Source organism: Mastomys coucha, unplaced genomic scaffold, assembly GCF_008632895.1.
Source record: "Mastomys coucha isolate ucsf_1 unplaced genomic scaffold, UCSF_Mcou_1 pScaffold22, whole genome shotgun sequence".
NCBI classification, from domain to species: Eukaryota; Metazoa; Chordata; class Mammalia; order Rodentia; family Muridae; genus Mastomys; species Mastomys coucha.
In genome coordinates, this window is record NW_022196905.1 from 82,527,501 (window position 1) to 82,546,900 (window position 19,400).

The following is a 19,400-nucleotide window of genomic DNA, read 5'->3' on the forward strand; positions in this document are numbered from 1 at the left end:
CTGTATTTAGGTCTTGGTATAAAAGACAAGAGAGCCTGGATAAGGCTAAGGTATGTAAGAACTTCCTGATACCAAGGCACATTAACAACTTCAAGCATATTACTAAGAGAACCCAGGAACTCCTGGTGACAGAGAGCTAACATGAGTGGTAAAGGAGATCTTGAACTGTGAAGTACTTGTGTGGAGGCAGACTAAGGTAAAAGTGAAAGTGAGAACAGTCCACAAAGTAAGTGAGGACTCCATGTTAAAGGGTCTAAAGTTAAAAAACAGCATACTCAGCTAGCAATATGCCTCTCTTATTGCCAATCCTAACAAGTTATTACTAAGTCTAACAACTTGAGTTAGTTTCCTAGAACTACATAGTGGAAGGAAAGAATTGAACTCCCAAGTGTCAGGGGCCACAAGACAACTTATGCACATACCAAATACATACATAAATGTAGCTTTAAACAATTTTAAAGAAAGTATATCTACATCTTTGTTTTTTATTCTTGGTCACTTCATCCATTGCTAAGCCTATAGCAAAAAAAGTCACAAAAATATAGTTTGCTAATTTATTAATCACAGAAAATTAACAGTATAATGAATGACTAAAATTTTAAAGTTCTAAAGAAAGTTAATATATATATTCCATTTAAATTCTAAAGACCTAGTAAATCTAAAATATAATCTTGTCTAAACCAAATAACTAACATTTTGTAGATTCCTAATTATAGAACCCATGCATACCCTTAGCCTGTAATATCATAGCCACTTAAAAATAGTACACATACATTTTATTGGGAGTATATAAATTCAGCAAAGTAACAGCATTAAATAAAATTGGAAAAGAGAAATAAAGAGAATTCTAAATAATTTTTTAAAAAATTTAGTCAAAGGCGCATAATATGACTCAGGATAATAGCACTTGCCACTAAGTCTGGTGGCCTAAATTCAATTCCCAGGACCTACAGATGAAAGAGAAGTAGCTCCTGCAAGTTGTCCCTAAACTCCATTATGTGTGCCATGGCAAACATACACAATTAAGTGTAATAAGAACATTTTAAATAGCCAAGTATCTTAAATAATAACTATTTTTCACAACACTCTCTAAAATTCTTTACCTTTCAACTTTAACAATTTATAGAAACACTAATAAGTTCACAAGGTTTCATTTACAATCAGTCACTATTAAAAAGTGTAACAAAGCTACTTTTGTTTGAGGGTCTCAAAGTTTCAGCCACCATGTCATATTTACCTGGCAACATGGCCATTCTTCCCAATTTACATTTTGAGAACTTACAATACCAGGTTATCTACAGGGTATGTATTTTTATATGATGGTTAACAATAGTGTAAAGACAAGATTCTGATTTACTGATTACCTTCACAACCTATAAATTCAGCTTCAAGATCAGTTAAATGAATATTCTCAAGATGGAGGTTAGGGAACCAACAGAATGAAAGAACAAAACACTCAATAAAAGTCTGGTAGGGAGTAGGTCTTACACCTAAAGTAGACTAAGAAGCCATCCTTAGAGATTTGAAAGAAGACTCAGACAAGAGAATAATTTGTTGGATTCTGCAATTTATACAAAATCCACTTCTTAAGCAATTCACAGTAGAACAAAAGCATTAAGAACGCTGATTTTAGTGGATACTGTCCATATACCAATTCTACCATTTACTCTAACGTCGAGAAAAATCACTTCCAAGTCTTGATTTTTTTTCAACTATAAAATGGAGTGATAAGCCCTACCATTATGGAATGTACATAAAGCAATCAGAACTATGCCTAGGACTTAGTAATAAACACTAACTATGTTTTTTGCTTACTACTAAACATGCAGAAAAGTGATCAGTCAATGGAATTCACTCCAAACAAATTACAGTTTCAAAATTTTGTGTTGACATGAATAATAAAGTGACAGTTAAAAAACAGACCCATGGGGCCAACAAGATGCTCAGTAATAGATGAAGGTGCTAAATGGCCATGCAAGCCTGATCTAAGTTTGATCCCTTGAATCCACATAAAGGCAGAGAAAATGGATCCCACCAACTGTCCTGACCTCTTTACACACACACACACACACACACACACACACACACACACACGCACGCACGCACGCACGCACGCACGCACGCACGCACGCACGCACGCACTCACACAACTTCTCACATGTAGAATCTGATACTAATTAAGAAGAAACCATCAGGAACTATTTTTTAAACATCTCCATTTATGCAAAACCAAAACTTGACTCCATAAATGTTATTTATACACCTGTAAGAAAATATAAAGGAAAAGGTAGAAAATAAAGCTTAAAAACATACCTGATATTAAGAAAATTTTTCAATTATTATTCTCTATTTTACTCTACTGTTTTGAGCTTTCAGTCAACATTTACTATGTAACCTAACAAAGAAAGTTAATATACCTTTAAGATTTCAACAACATAAAATTGAATACTACCAACAATTACATATTTCTGGTAGAAACATCAAAAAGGTTTTCTTTGAAGGATGTTGTCCTATTCCCTGTACAGAACGAAGCATATCCACTTTAGATCTTAGAGAAGTTCTAGTCTCATTATTCCATAAAGAGTAACTGTGTGAGCTTTAAACCATTTACAGTTTATCTGAAATATATACAGAGGGCTGCAGAGTTCAGTGTTGAGTGCTTGCCTTGCATTTAAATTCAATACTTAACAGTAGAAAAAATAGAATACTTTAAAATAAAAAAGCTGAAAAAAAAAAAAGTCAAGAGAACTACAAAATATTCACGCTGTCTATCCTGCACTAAGAAGGTCCACAGCCGATCAATCTACATCAACAGTTCTCATCCTGTGGGCTGTGAGCCCAATGGGGTCATATATCAGATACCCTGCATGTAAGGTATTTACATTAAGATTTATAACAGTAGCAAAATTACAGTTATGAATTAGCGACTAAATAATCCGACTGCCGGAGCTAACCACAACATGAAGAACTGTATTAAAGGTGATCATAGCATAGAAAGGTTGAGAACCACTGATCTACATGAAACCAATGACCACACAAGGTTGAGAACCACTGATCTACATGAAACCAATGACCACACAAGGTTGAGAACCACTGATCTACATGAAACCAATGACCACACAAAAGGATAGTACATGTAGCTGTAGCTCTTCTTAATAATTAAGTTTTGTTTGTGCTAGAAGTCTATAAAGAGAAGGAAGAAGGAAAGAAATCAGGCCTGCACAGGAAGAAAAAAAAAAATCTGACAAAAGGGCACCCCACGAGAAAGGCATGCTACTACATGCTTGTCCTGGAAGCTGAGGCAGAACTCACACTGCGAACAGTCTGGGCTAGTATTAAGACCTTGCCCCTCCCCACAAAAAACCTAAACAAACAAGACAAAAAACAAACAAACAAAACCTAGCATTTAACCCAGTGGACGAGTAATTAATATGCACCAGGTTCTTAATATGCATTTAATTCCCAGGACAGCAAACCAACAAATACACACTTGGATTACAAGAGAACACACACACACCTGGATTACTTGAAAACCAGAAAGAATTAGTTTGTCAACCATAGCTGTTCACAGATATTACCTATTTATCAAAGGACATATGAAACTCATTTGTGTAAGTAATTTTTCTGTGTATAGACAGATACACAGAATACATCTGTGTACATGTGCACATTTTTATGGGTATAAATGAATATGCAGGCCATAGGTAAACTTGAAGCATCTCCTAATCTTTTAACCTGGAGCTCAGCTAGATGGAGTTCCCTCAGTCTCCATACCCTCAGCACTGGGATCACAGGCATGGGATTACAAGCCCCTAAATATTTTGTGTGGGGGTCTTTAACATATACAAATGGATACATACAAAGATGAATCCACAGGAGATATATTCTGATGTTATTACCTATCATACTGTACAGACATGAAAGAAAGACAACACTTCAAACAATGAGAAAGGATAGAGTATAAAATATCTAATCAACATGTTAACTATTTGGAAATATCAAATTAAGCCTCTCCCTCCACCAGCCTACATATGAAATTAAATGTAAAAAATAAAAAAAAAAAACAACAAAACAAAACAAAACAAAACAAAAAAACCCCAGAGAACAGCCAAGAGGTAAAAGCAACAAAAATGCCCACTAACTGATGAACACGGAGACAAAATGAGGTTCATACATACACATGCATACAATGGAGTGCCCTCAACCTTAGAAAGGAAACACTGTCCCCACTCAACACAAACCCTGACAACTTATAAAATGGAATAAGATAGTCACTATTTGATTCCACTCATTTGAGCGACATAAATAGAATATATAAGAAACAAAAGGGCCAGGCAGTGGTGGCGTACACCTTTAATCCCAACACTCGAGAGGCAGAGGCAGGCGGATTCTGAGTTCGAGGCCAGCCTGGTCTACAGAGTGAGTTCCAGGACAGCCAGGGCTACACAGAGAAACCCTGTCTTGAAAAAAACCCAAAACCCAAAACCCAAATAAAAAAAAAAGAAAAAGAAAAAGGTTAACAAGCACAATGTAGAGTTCATCAATAGATGTACTTTTGGACTTTCCAAGATGAAATTCTGGACCTGTTCACAACAATGTAAAATTTCCTGATACTACTTAACTGACACTTTAAAACCAGCAAGATTTTATTTAGCATTACTTATAATTTAAAAATAAGTTAAACCGGACAGTGGTGGCGCATGCCTTTAATCACTAGCACTTGGGAGGCAGAGGCAGGTGGATTTCTGAGTTCGAGGCCAGCCTGGTCTACAGAGTGAGTTCTAGGACAGCCAGGACTACACCGAGAAACCCTGTCTCAAAGAAAAAAAAAAAAGAATAAGTTAGCCATCATAAGAGATATGAATTGGTTTCAAAAATTTCTAAGCATCATATAATATACTGATCAAATTTATTTCTAGCACACTGATTGTCAGTTCCCAGCAGCCACATGGTAGTTCACAACCATCTGCAATTCCAATTCTAGGGGATCCAAGATTCTAGGGGAGTCTTCTGTACTCCAAGGGCAGAAGGCAAGCACATCTACATAAATGAGGCAAACTGTCAAGCATATAAAAACATTTCTGAAGAAAACATACCCTACATAAAAAGGAAATACAGATAAATCTTTTTAAGGCAGATACAAGAATATAGTTTTTCCTAGTAGACTTTTAAATCCAAAGTGAAATGAATAATCTTCACAAAACGTAAGCTAGAATGTTTCTGAAATCAAATCCAATGTATTAAAATGCATTTAAATTGGCTGTGGTAACCACACACCTTTATTGCCAGCACTAAGAAACCCAAGGGAAAATGATTCTGAGTTTGAAGCTAGCTTGGACAATATGACTAGACCCTATCTCAAACAAACAAACCCCACAAATGCAACTTTCTTATAAAATTTTTTTGGTAAGCTTATAATTTCTGGTAAAATTTGAATGAGCTTACAGAAAAAGATATACTATACTGCTAAAAAATTTTGGTATCATAATTAATGGCGGCACAGCTTTAATACAGTAAGGGGAGACAAGGAGAGAGTTTGACAGAATGTTAGCCCTGACAGTGGCCACTTTGGAGACTTTTAAAACTTGCACAGAGAGGAAAAACACTTGGCATAAAAATCTAAAAAGACAAAAATAATATTCTACACTCAACATGACAATTCAAAAACTCAATAAACTAAAATTTCAGTTGTCATGCAGAAGATGAAAACATCAAAATCAATAGTGTTCAACAATAACAATACTTCAACAATAACTAATTAAAAGATATAAAGGAAAATACAATTCATGATGGCAATAAGAACCATAGAACAATTCACAAAAAATGTTTAAAAGCTGTATGAAAACTGCCTAACTTGACAGACATTGTGGTGCAGGGCTGTAATCTTAGCACTGGGGAAAGAGAGGCAAGCAGAACTCTGTGAGTTCAAGCCCAACCTGGTCTAATCCATAGGGAAGTCCCAGGACAACCAAAGCAACATAATGAGACCTGGGGTTGGAAATGGCTCAGCAGTTAAAGATCACTGGCTGCTTTTCCAGAGGGCCTGGACTCAATTCCCAGCACACACATGGCAGCCCTTAACTTTCTGTAAGTAGTTCCAGGGGATGTGACATCCTCGCAGATGTACAATGGAGGCAAAATACCCATACACATAAAATTGAATTATTAAAAAAAAACAAAAACAAAACAACACACAACCCTACGAAACTGTTTAACTTTAGTAAAGAAGGTGAAGAGCCTGAATGAAAACTAAAAGCATGTTGTGTTTGTGTTACACATCATGGCAGAATGGATGGATATTCTATCAAATACATAAAAATATTTGTGGCATTGCAAAAGATAATTCTAGAACATATCTGGCAGGTTAGAATCCAAATTCCATGAACTAACCTGAACCTTTGGGCGAGCTCCCAGAGTGAACCACCAACCAAAGAGCTAGCATGGGCTGGACCTACCTATCCCCATATGTAGCAGATGTGCAGCCTGGTGCCGGAACTATCCCTCAATCTGCTGCCTGTCTATGGATCCTGTTCCCCTAACTGGGCTACCCTTTCTTGTCTTCAGGGAGAGAGGATGTGCCTAGTCCTGCAGAGACCTGATGTGCCAGGGAGGGTAGAATACCGGGAGTGGGGGGGGTTAGGGCGGGGGGGCACCCACTCAGAGAAGGCGAAGGGGAATAGAGAAAGGACCTGTTGGGGGGGAGACTGAGAGAAAGGGGATGTGAGACGTAAAGTGAATAAATAAGGGAGTAAAGTGAATAAACAAATTAATGAAAAAAAAAAAATCCAGGCAATAAGATCTTCTAAGTCATTAAAGTAGCCTAAAGTACTACACTTAATCATATGAAACCATAAACACTTCTGATTTGTCACTTTATAAAAGCAGCAATTTCTGGAGGATGAGGAGATGGCTCTGTGGATAGAAGACTTGCAGTGCAAGCATGATGGACAGAACTGTGTCCCCATCACCCATGTTAAAGCCTAGCAGGCAGGCAGTTCATCTGGTAATCCCAACATGTAAGAGGCAGATGGGGTAGATATCTGGAACAAGATAGCTAACTAGACTTCTGGGTTCAAGTAAGAACTGCTTTCATACAGTAGAGAGCAATCAAGGAATAATTCATCCTGGACCTCCACAAACACATATCCATGTCATCAGTACAGACAAAAAGGCACACAGGCAAACATAAGTACAAATGAATACACACACACACACAACCCACACACACACTTTTTTAAACACACACATTCACTTTTTTAAAAAGTGTTAACAGGGTTTAAAACTCACTCAAATATTTATTGCTAAAGTTAGTGAAGGATCAATATGGGACTTCTGCTTCTCATCCTAGACAACTTAGAAGGGCAAGTCTCCCTCAATAACCTAGAGAAAGTTGAAGAAGCTACTTTGAAACCTCAAGGATAAGGAAACTCAAGAGGGGCTGGAGAGATGGCTCAGGAGTACTAGCTGCTCTTCCAGAGGACCTAGATTCAATTCCCAGCACCCACATGGCAGCTTACTTACCCATAACTTCAGTTTCAGAGGATCCAACTCCCTCTTCTGACTTTCATAAACAATAGGCACGGAAGTAGTGCATTGACACAGATACAGGTAAAACACTCATGCTTAAAACAATAGTAAATTTTAAAAAATACAGAAAAATCAAGAGCCAAGGGAAGAACAGTCTAGGTAAAAGACCCCAACACCCACCCACCCACACACACATACATATCACACACATACACACACACACACACACACACACACACACACACACATCACAGGTTCTAAGATAACAACCTTCTAGCTCAGAATGACAAAAAGATAAGGATCAGCTAAAAGGATACAAATATTACTGGGGTGAAGGAAGCAGCCATTAAAAGTCTTGCAGACCAAGTTAGGAGCTTCAGTTTTATTCTGTAATGACCTATATTTCAGAAAGAGTAACCACTTGTTAAATGAAATATTGGGAGAAAAGATGATAAAGAGAAAAGGAAAGATGAGGGTAAGAATGTGCCAGGTAGAGACCAAATTAGGAGGGATCCTATGAAATCTAAGTATGATAACAAGCACCACTAATAGGCTGAAAGCAACAAAAGCATGACATAGAAGGACTCAAGGTATAGTTTTGAGGTTCTATACTTTCCCTTTCCATTTTCTCATCTTGTCATGTTAGCAATGGAAACCATTCCATGAGACTCCAGTGGGAATAGACTCCTCTAGTTCACCTTCTACACAGTGAATATAAGCTAGTCCTGAATGAAGCCACAGCCCACCTAGGCCAAGACTATTTCAGAAAAGCAGTAGAGACATTTTCTCTTGTGTTGTTAGCTAAAAAGACAAGGTTGATCCTAGAACTTTGTAAGATACTAATTATCCCCCAAAGTCCACATAGTCCTTCTTTTAGTATAAAGCCAGTTCCCCATAAGCTTTATCTAGGCAAAGAGCCAAATAGCAACAACTACATACTGAGTTGTCAAACTAAGTTCTGACCAATGGGCTATAATAAACGAGAAACAACATTTACTATCCTTGCCCAATCCTTAAAAGGAGGCTATCCATGACCACCCTTCTGTTTCCTGTTCTTTTCAAGCCACATATACATTCACTAAGGCTATCATATAAAATACTATAGACTGGGTGGCTCAAACAGCGTTTGTTTTCTCACAGTTCTAAGACCAGACTATCAGCAATTTGGTTTCTCTCGAGACCCCTTGCATTGCTTGCAGGTGATGATCACTCTCTTCCTTCATCTTCTTCACACAGCCTTCTCTATATGCACATCTGATTTCTATAGCTAAACTTCCTTTTATAGGGAAACCAGTCAAACTAGAGTAGGGCCTATCCATATGACCTGACTTAACCTTAATTACTCATTTAAAGGCTTTATCACTAAACACAGACATAGCCAGATACAAGATTCAGTCCTGGTCATCTGAAACATGGATATTTTGGTTGGTAATCTATACTACACTAGATTTTTTAGATCAAATCAACACTGCAAGGTAGAGCTATCAGAATGTTCTGTGCTGATGGGAATGTTCTATATCTACACTCTTTGATATGGTAGCCAATGTCCATACATGACTAAATGTATGCCATACATAATGGCAAAATTATAAACTCGGACTCTCAGATACCACTAACCACATTTCAAGGGCTCAGTAACCAGTGTCTAACACACTAGGCAACACAACTTAAGGGGTGATACAGTAAGTAGTTAAGACAGCTAGAACTTAGATCAGTGGAGTGTCAGAGAGAGGGAACAAAGAACAAACAAAACCCCCCACTCTACCCTGTGTGGAGCACCTGTCTGAGTGTTTTCAAATCATCACTCATCCAATTCCTCAATACAGCAATCAGAAGGCATTAACCTAAACTAAGAAGTCACAGACCTTGGAAAGTTCCAAGATGGAAAGCAATGGCTTCTGGTTATACTTAGGAAACATTGGGAAATCTGTTGCCTATAATATCGAAGAGACCATAGTACATAGCTATTAAGTGCGCAGCTCTGAAGAAAGCAGAGGAAAAAAACATATTGAAGGGTACTAGCTATGTATCAACAACAACAAATTCCTAAATTTAGCTACAGAGAGCAAGCAAAGACAGCCTGTGAAAGCAATACTAAGGGAGCCTAAAGGAGCCAGCCCCAAACTACAAGAGGCCCAGTGGTCAGTTACTTCTCAGGCTAAACAAGGATGCTTTGGTACTCTAAAATACTCAATAGTTCTGTGACTTAAAGCAATTTTTCCCCTGCCAAACAGTAGCAAAGATCGGACTAAGAAGTGCTGCTTTCCTATGGGTGATGGTTTCTGATGAGACAATCTAGTTAGCTATTCTAACTAGATTAAGAAAAGAGGGCAGCACCCACTCTGTAGCAAATAGTATCTTCAATCACATACTAATGTAGTACTACATTGAGATTTTTGAAGATATAAATCCCTCATCAATTAACTAAGTTTTAGCAAGGGTGGTTTTTCTTAGTATGACCTATTCAAAAAGAGCTCCTAAAAGAAACCTTGTTCTTGCTACCAAAATTGGAACTCTGATCAAAAGCTGAGTTCATAATTGTTCTTTCTTCACAATTAGTTTCTAAATGTTTGGGGAGAAGAACTCCAGCCTTTGGCCATGAGTTTCTGCTTGCTCACAAACTTGATTCCTAACTGCCTCCCAGACTGGCTTCCTTGGTCTTATAAGACAATTTCCTTTGAATGCTATCTAGCTAACCAGGTAACTACCAATCATATATAAATCTACTTATTCTGCTTCTCTGATTAATTCCTGACTGATAATCATTCAAAACTTTCATTTCCGACATCCTCAAGTAGTCAGGAAACATAAAGAAGGGGTCAGACTAACCACAGAAATGATAATAATGATAAAAAAATTTTATTTATTTAAAAAAACAAAAACAAAAAACAAAAAACAAAACAGGGGCTGGAAAGATGGCTCAGCAGTTAAGAGCACCGACTGCTCTTGCAGAGGTCCTGAGTTCAATTCCCAGCAACCACATGGTGGCTCACAACCATCTGCAATGGGATCTGATGCCCTCTTCTGGTGTGTCTGAAGACAGTGACAGTGTACTCATACAAATAAAAATGGATAAATCTTTTTAAAAAACATTACAGGAGATCTTTTACTATATTGCTCATGTCATATAAAAATTGAAACCTCTCAAATTTCTAACAAGAGTTTTATCACCAAACTACATTAATGATCACAAAAAGTTGTGATCAGGACCCAGGAGACAGCTCAGCTGGAAAAGATGCTTGCTGCCAAGCCTGAAAAACCGAGTTTTATTCCCAAGACCCATGCAGTAGGAGAGAAAGCGGTCCCCTGGCCCAAACATGTTTACCACCATACATCACAAACCTGAACTACATGATACACAGGGCAACAAAGCAATAATGTCCTAGGGTTGTTTCATTGGTCTTGCTACCCACCTAATTCCACACCCTTTAATTATTTACTTTACTGCTTCCTTTGGGTCTTGTTTCAGATCTGATCTTACATGATTTTTGTCTCATCTTCTGTTTTGTTTACTGTCTATAAGCCAGTCGGTCACATTAAAATGTGTGCCTACAGTCTAAACTTGTTCTTGATAATTGAGCTCAGACTCAATTATCTTTCCTTCCTTTAAGAAAATCAATTAAAAATGCCACTCAGCTACTACATACAGCTTAAAGTAGAAGTCACCAGTTCAGTACTCTGCAAGCTAAAAAGAAAACAAATCCTCTTTTGCCTAACCCACTGTATAGTGGTGACTAGGAACAGGGTAACTATAGTCAAAGTTCATTTAGAGAGGAACAGAAAGGAAAGCAGTCATTGGACCATGTGAGTAAAGAGGGCCTTCTGGGGCAGCAGTTGGAAGGGCTACATGCTGGCCACTGTGCAAGTTCCTTACACATTTTGCCCTTAGGAGGTTACGTCCTTGAGTAACTTTTTCTTGACCATGGCTGAAACATAGGAGGCACTGGAGAGTATTTCAATTCCTAACTGCCTCCCAGACTGGCTTCCTTAGGCAGCCCTTACCATCATATAAGACAATTAATTCCCTTTAATAAATCTCTGAATGCTATCTGGCTAACCAGGTAGTTACCAATCATATATAAATCTCCTACCTGTTCTGCTTCTCTGATTAATTCCTGACTGATAATCATTCAAAACATTTATTTCTGACATCCTCAAGTAGTGAGGAAACATAAGGGAGAAAGGTCAGAAGAAAAGCTAGATGTGCGAAGAAAGGTGTGTGCAAATATTGGGTGGCCAGAGTCTGAGTTCAATTATCAAAAACAAGTTTAGACTGGAGATACCAATTTTAAGGTGACTGACTGACTTATAGATAATATAACAAAACAGAAGATGAGACAAAAATCACGTAAGATCAAATTCAAAATAAGACCCAAAAGAAGCAGTAAATCATCAAAGGATGTGCAATGAGGTGTGTAGGAGGAAACAAGACCAACAAGACTACCTAGTAAATACAGAAATCAGAGGAAAAGAACTACGGGCAAAGTTCTCTGAAGAAGCAAGACTTAGCAACTCATATAGAAAAAGAGTAGGAGAGAAATTAACAAAATAATCAAGTCCTGTATCCAAAAAGAGTACCAAGTTTTCTCTGGAAACCAGAATACTTACTACCAAAAGAAAAACTCTAGGAAATCTTTACATATGGGGTCAAGAAGGTCTCTAGTGTGGAGTGTCCTATGAGTCATAAAATAATAATACAATTTACTAAACAAAATACTGTTTTCATGCTGTGAAAACAAAGAGAATATATGGAACAACGTAAGTAATATTCATAAACAGCACCAATAAACCACCAAGAAAAAAGCCCAATGTAAGGAATCAATGACGAAATTCTCAAAAGCAATCTAAACAAAAACATAAAACCAGTCAATGTTGACAATTATGAAGGTAAAAATACTATTTCTAGCCAGGCAATGGCGGCACATACCTTTGATCCCAGCACTGAGGAGGCAAAGGCAAGGGGATCTCTGAGTTGGAGGTCAGCCTAGCCTATAGAGCAAGTTCTAGGACACCCACTCACCCCCCAAAAAGAGAGAAAAAGAAAATCACATCTAGGGTCACTCTCATGCACTTCTGATTATAAGCTTAGGCAATTAAACTAAGAATTAGAATTATGTTGTATGGGTACAATATAAATAGGTACAAACAAATTCTTTAAGATATGACATTCCAAACATTTTCCAGATTAAGTAGCTAACAAAGGCCTGGAGAGATGGCTCAGTTGTTAAGAGCACTGGCTGTTCTTGCTAGAGGTTTTGAGTTCAATTCCCAGCAACCACATAGTGGCTCACAACCATCTGTAATGGGATCTGATGCCCTCTTCTGGTGTGTCTGAAGACAGCGACAGTGTACTCATACATAAAATAAATATGTTATCTAAAAAAATAAAAGTAGCTAATAAAGAATATTTATGTAATATTCATACTTGAAATTTAGCTTCATGAAAATCAAATGGTTAAGACTCTTAAGACTTACACAACACACACTACTGTACTGTGGAAGACATAAAAAGCAAAGCCACAAGCTTCTGCCTTAAGACCTAATAGTCCTAATACTCTAAGGTAAAGATTCAAAAGAAAAGAGAGAGGGGGGGCACTATATCCAATAGGCCTTCTGTTACCATTTACTTTCTCTGAGGCAGTTTGTAAAAGTTAGATCCAAATAAAGGGATGTTAGATTAACAGATCATTCTGAGTACCTAATTAAAAAGCTGGATATAAGCTACGAGTTCGTGAGAAAAGTTTAAAAAAATCCAAACCAAAATAAATGATTGCATAAGCCTTATCCAGGGCTGGCGAGATGGCTCAGCAGGTAAGAGCACTGACTACTCTTCCAAAGGTCCTGAGTTCAGATCCCAGCAACCACATGGTGGCTCACAACCACCCGTGATGAGATTGGACACCCTCTTCTGGTGCGTCTGACAACAGCTACAGTGAATTGGTCTGGAGCTAACAGGGCCTGAGCGAGCGGGGCCGGCAGAGATCCTGAGTTCAATTCCCAGCAGGCATACACATGATAGCTCATGGCCATCTGTACAGCTACAGTGTACTCATACACATAAAATAAATAAAATAAATCTTAAATTAAAAAAAAAGCCTTATCCAGGCTCCAAGTCAACAACCTCTATTTTAAAAGAAATATCTTTCTTTTAGCATAATAGAAAATTAGTGAATGATAAAGGAATAAGCATGTTTGGAATCAAACCAAGGTTAAATCCTGTTCTGACACTTAGGATATACTCCTTCACAAAGTCACTTAAACCTCTTTTAGGGGCTGGTGAGATGGCTCAGCAGGTAAAAGCACTGACTGCTCTTTCGAAGGTCCTGAGTTCAGATCCCAGCAACCACATGGTGGCTCATAACCACCCGTAATGAGATCTGATGCCCTCTTCTGGTGCATCTGAAGACAGCTACAGTGAATTACACCAGAGGGAGGCATGAGCAAGCAGGGCCGGCAGAGGTCCTGAGTTCAATTCCCAGCAGTTACACACATGATGGCTCATGGCCATCTGTATAGTTACAGTGTACACATACGCATAAAATAAATAAAATAAATCTTTAAAAAAAAACTCTTTTAAACTAGTATCTCTGCCTGTAAAAATCAATGTCTCAAAAAATAAAAAAAATCAATGGGTGATTGGGAGTAAGGAGGTTAGAGGACTACTTGCAGGAGTCAGTTCTCTCCTTTCTATCATGTGAGTTCCAGGGGTTCAAACTCAAGTCATCAGGCTTCACAGAAAACTGGTCCTGGCGCAAAAGTTCTATACTTCTGAAACTCACATTCCTTAAACAGAATATATAACCATTTAACTTCATTCTTACATTTCCCCAACCTCTGTTTACTCACTGGTACATTTTTAATTTATGTGTCTTTTAAAAAGCTTGTTTATCATTGCTTACTCAATGTAGATTAAGCATACAGTGGGAACTCATTTTTGAATAATGAAATAAACATAGTGACATCTACTTCATAGGTTTATGAAGATAGTAAAATGAGAAAACATGAAAACTATTAATTCCTTTCACTTTCTTAACTGCTATAAGTAGGATCTACTATCCCCATTTATACATAAGAAAATGAGCTAGAGAGGTTAAGTAACTGAACCAAAACCATAACACTAGTAAGTGATGGGTCAAAGAACTCAATACAAACTCCACACACAGTCCATGCTCAGAGCCATTAGCCAAGTCTTCAGACACAATGGGCACTCAAGTACTATTTTTTTAGTCTGTTAGAATATTAGAGGCATAAAGCACCTATTAGGCATTCAATAGCCAATGATGATTAGTTTAACTTGTTTTCTGTCTCTAGGGACGTTTCATAACTCAGAATAATTAATAAATTAAAACATTGCTGGGTGCATCTTTTAATCCCAGCACTCAGAAAGCAGAGGCAGGCAGATCTTGGTGAGTTCAAGGCTAGCCTGGTCTACAGTATGAGCTGTAGGACAGAAAGAGCTATACAGTGAGACCCTGTCTTCAAAACAAAACCTGAGGGGGGGGGGCGGAGGGAGGAGTTGACGGTGTTAAAATCCAAATCAACTATTCACAGGTTAAGAAGGAGACAAGAAAGGAAGAAGAAACTCCATGATTTTCTAAATGAACTCTGGATTCTCCCAAGAACTGAACAGATCTGTATGGTGTCCCTTTTTTCTTCTTTTTAATCAAGTCCTCTTTAAATAGAAGATAAGGAAATAATTAAGAAATTCTTCAAAAATTATCCATTTTAAAAATAATGCTACATTAGTTGAAGAAACAGAACTGGGAAAACAGTACAGGCAAGTTTCTCTGAGCTAACCTGATTTCATGCACTTACATGAAACCTAGGAACAGAAACAGAGGAACCTAACATCTTCCCATTAAAAAAATAAAAGAAATGAAAGAAGAAATTAGTGTCAAGAGTCTAACTTAGCGACAGCTCCCCTCCTCCCTCCTCCTCACCCCTACCTCTTTTACAGATGCAAGTCTCCTGGCCTTGCAGCTCCTCTGAGTACTCTCAGCACTAACTCACTGGCCCCCATAGTCTAAAGTCCTTCACTAAGTTTACCTCTTATTTAAAAACCACACCTTCTTCCTCGAATATAGGTGGAATTCTGATTGACTCCCATACTTCTATTTTATGCCTTTCTCTAAAACAACAACAACACTGCTCTTGAACGTAAAAGTTCTATCATTAATAGTTCCTCCCTTGAATTGTGCTTTAGAGAAAGCTGCCTTCCACTCATATCTCAAAGTGTGTTCAATAGAATGCAATATTATTTCTGAAATGAGGTATAAACTCTTTCAATTCTACCTTTTTCTTATAAATATTTAATTTAATCCAATGTATCACATGCTTCTAAGTTAGGAAACATATTTTGTTCTTTACTAGTCAGTAGCCCATTGAAAGCTGAGCAAATTACACTTTCAACTTAGAGCTAAAGTCCTGGGTCAAAAGAAGGGAAGAGACAGGGAAAGTTTTCAATCTTTTACATGCTTTCCAGGTATAGCTGAGGCTATTCGAGCATCAAAACCACACCATCCATCCTGAGACACTCTGGAGATAGCTACTCTAATGGATAAACAGGACTTGTAACCAGGCACTACAACTTACAACTAAAGCCCTCATTTAAATCCATGTCTCTCCCTTTTCTCCTCTTTAACTACACATAGGATATCCAGCTAACATTTCTTCAAAATCAATATATTTTTGTCATGTTAGGTCATCCTTCACTGCAGAAGTATCCACGTTCAGATTCCCCCCTCATCTTCTGATGATGTTTACAGGAGAATTAGTTCAAGGATCAGATTATCTACATTTTTAAACTGTGTAGGCAAAAATAATTTGGAAAAAAAAAAAGTACACTTCCTAAGTCCTGAAAATTAAACTTCTGAAGACATGTTAGGACAGTGAAGGAGAAAAGAAACTGTTGAGCAACCCAACCCTCCCATGTGACTTAAGCTGCAGCACACAGCTGGGAGCTTCACTCCTTCACTCTGATCACAGTATGGAGACCAGTCCAGAGGGAACTACTCCTTTCTATCTTGCCCATTTCTCATCATGTGTTACAGGCATCTTTTTAATGGCTCAGCTTTCTTACATCTACTTCACCTGACAAATGACAAACCTTTACTTGTGACAAATGACAAGCTTTACTTGTGCAGATGACAGTGCAAAACACACTAAGGATCAACACTCAGACCTACAAAAGTAACATACCTACAAAGCTTGGAGCTATCTAATACTTAAGGAAATATTAGGCCATGGACAAAACTACCTAGGTAGGTGAAGTTTGTAGCAGAATACTTTTTTTTTAAGAATTATGTATTTATTTATTTTATGCATATGAGTACACTGTAGCTATCTTCAGACACACCAGAAAAGGTCATTAGATCCCATCACAGATGGTTGTGAGCCACCATGTGGTTGCTGGGAATTGAACTCAGGACCTCTGGAAGAGCACTCAATGCTCTTAACCACTAAGCCATCTCTCCAACTCCAGCAAAATACTTCTTTAAGTATTACATTAAGTATATGGCCTTGTTCCAAACCAGAGCTTAATGTAAGAAAACTTAAAATCTTACTACTGGTGTTTTACTCACAACTGCCAAACCTGAAATTCAGCACCAGTTCTTGAAATAGGTCAGAAGGGAGACAAAAATGTACAGTTGTCACTGAGTCTCTAAAAACTTTGATTCCTACTTTTGTAACTAACAGACACTATCCTCCAGTTTCCTTTAAACCTCGCTGCCCTTATTTTTAATAGAGAGGCTGAGCTGCAGGGGAAAAATCCTCCCCACTTCTGAGAATTACAAAGCTCGTTAATCCTAAGTACCAAAACAAAAAGGATTTCATCCATCCTTCTCATCATTGTTTCAATAGTAAAATTTTGTTTTCTCTTTTTTGTTTGATTTAATGGTGTCTAGAGCCTTAGGCCTGCTAGACACCAAGCCTTGTCTCCACTGCTTATAATGAAGCCTGAGCAACATACTATCCCGAAACAATCAAAAAGCAAGTACAAACTAACCATATAAATTTACCACAATAGGCAGAAGAGAAATAACAGAAGAGAGAAGTTTTGAGGTATACAGTAAGTCCTACTCTTAGAACTTTTTCTATGTAGCTTCATCTAATGTAAGGTTAGAGAAAAAAAATTTTTTGTCTTATTGCTGAGAGGTGAGCCTCAAGTCCCTTTCCAAGGTCTCTACTTAAACAGAACATGGATGGGAAAGACAAAGGAAACAAATTAACTCAAAAGCAGCCTTTTAACAGGCTCTAGGTGTGGCAAGCAGTTATTTCTGGGTAGTTCCATTAGTCTTCTTAGAATGAAGTTTTACTCAACTTTTACAGCTTCTCTCCTCTGCTGCCTCATGTTCCTATTTCCTCCACATCAAGATGTTTCATGCTCCCATTTCATAGTACTGACAAGAGGGTTTGTTCTAAAAGCTCTAACAACTGGTAGGTCGTAGTTTGTTATCAGTATGGTTCATTAAGCTTCTGGGTTAAAGGAATAAGGTCCTCCAACGCCGCCTGCCTGTAGACCCAGGAAAAACTAAAAAGAGTTATGAAACCAGATCACTAGGACATAAGGCCTCCCTATCCCAGTCCAAGCCAAGCCTGGGTGCAGATCGGACCTTCTCCCCTGCTTACTTTACAATAAATCAATAAAGTCACTTAATTGACTCAATAGAAGCGGGACCTGGTTTGATTATTTCTTCTGAAGGGAGACCCTGATGGAGTTATTACACATACACGTAGAGCACCACACAAAATTTTTATGTACTAAGTCCTCTGTAAAAGCATACGGATGGATACAAGATCGGCTCCTCCAAAATCTTTGATAAATCGAGGAAATGAACATTAACTCCAGCAGCCACAAGTTAAAGGAAAGAAGAAAGGAAGAAAGAAAAGCCCTGCAGCAAAACAGTCTGGAAAAGTACAGATTCTCACGTGTCTCTCCCAGATCCAAACACTTAGCTCCGAGTCCATTAGGATCTTACCGCCCCTCCAGAATGGCTCTCGGCCACCTTACGCTGACAGAAAACTACCAACCTCGCAATCGGTCCCCCAGAGACTCCCCTACCTATTATTTTACCCCTCCCGCTTTAGCTCCGCCCCCGCCCCGGGAATGAGGTGGCTTTACTGGCCCCAGAGAGACCACCCTCCTGGACCCAAAGTGCCACCCGGGAATCTAACCAAGCCCTCCCTCCGCTCTTAAACCCCGCGAAGAAGCATCGTGGGCTACGAAGGTCCTCACCAACTCCGTGCGCTCCGCCGGTCCTCCCACCCCCCACGTGTCAGCTACCCTCCCCAACATGCCCACACCTCACGACTCAGGCCGAGCAAAGAAAGGGGGCCGTCGAAAGCCCGGTCCCCAAGGCAGATCGTCAGCCCCGAGGGCTCGGTCCCAGCGCCAATCCCCTCCCACCTTAGGCCCTTCACGGTCCCTTCCGCCCTCCTCGAGGTGAAACCAGGCCCTTGCCTCAGAAACCTCCTCTTCCTCGTCGTCGTCGTCCTCCTCCTCCTCGCTGTTGTTGCTGCTGGTGCCGCCGCCGCCTCCTCCTCCTCCGCCGCCGCCGCCGCCGCTGTTGTCGCTGTCGCTGCTGCTTTCGCTGCTGCTGGGGGGTCGGCAAGTCCGGTTCCGCTTGGCCTTGTGGTGCGGCTGCTGCGGTGGCTTCTTCTTCAGGAGCAGGTCGCAGACTCGCACCATCCCACGAGGAGACGAGGCCGAGCGAGCCCCGCCGCCGACCTCCGCCGCCGCGGGGGGGGCCGCCGCCGCCGCCACCACCGCCGCTGCCGCCGCCGCCGGGGGGCTCCCTTCTCCCTCAGCTGCCGCCGGAACCGTCGCCTTCTCCATCCCCGCGGGAAGAGGTGGGGGGACGCGGACGGGGGAG

At 39.3% G+C, this 19,400-nt stretch overlaps 1 protein-coding gene across 5 annotated transcripts in view; it reads right to left on the bottom strand.

The window, feature by feature from the left end:
- Nucleotides 1-19,394, bottom strand: part of Ankrd17 (ankyrin repeat domain 17) — a 138,847-nt gene extending 119,453 nt beyond the window's left edge. For 4 of the 5 annotated variants that reach the window (XM_031390963.1, XM_031390962.1, XM_031390959.1 and 1 more), the window contains exon 1: nucleotides 18,989-19,394. In XM_031390963.1, coding sequence (XP_031246823.1) covers nucleotides 18,989-19,363 — 375 coding nt within the window. In that variant the 5' untranslated portion in view covers nucleotides 19,364-19,394. The remainder of the gene's footprint in view (nucleotides 1-18,988) is intronic. The other variant, XM_031390958.1, reaches the window with a different exon arrangement.
- Nucleotides 19,395-19,400: the final 6 nt, after the last annotated feature.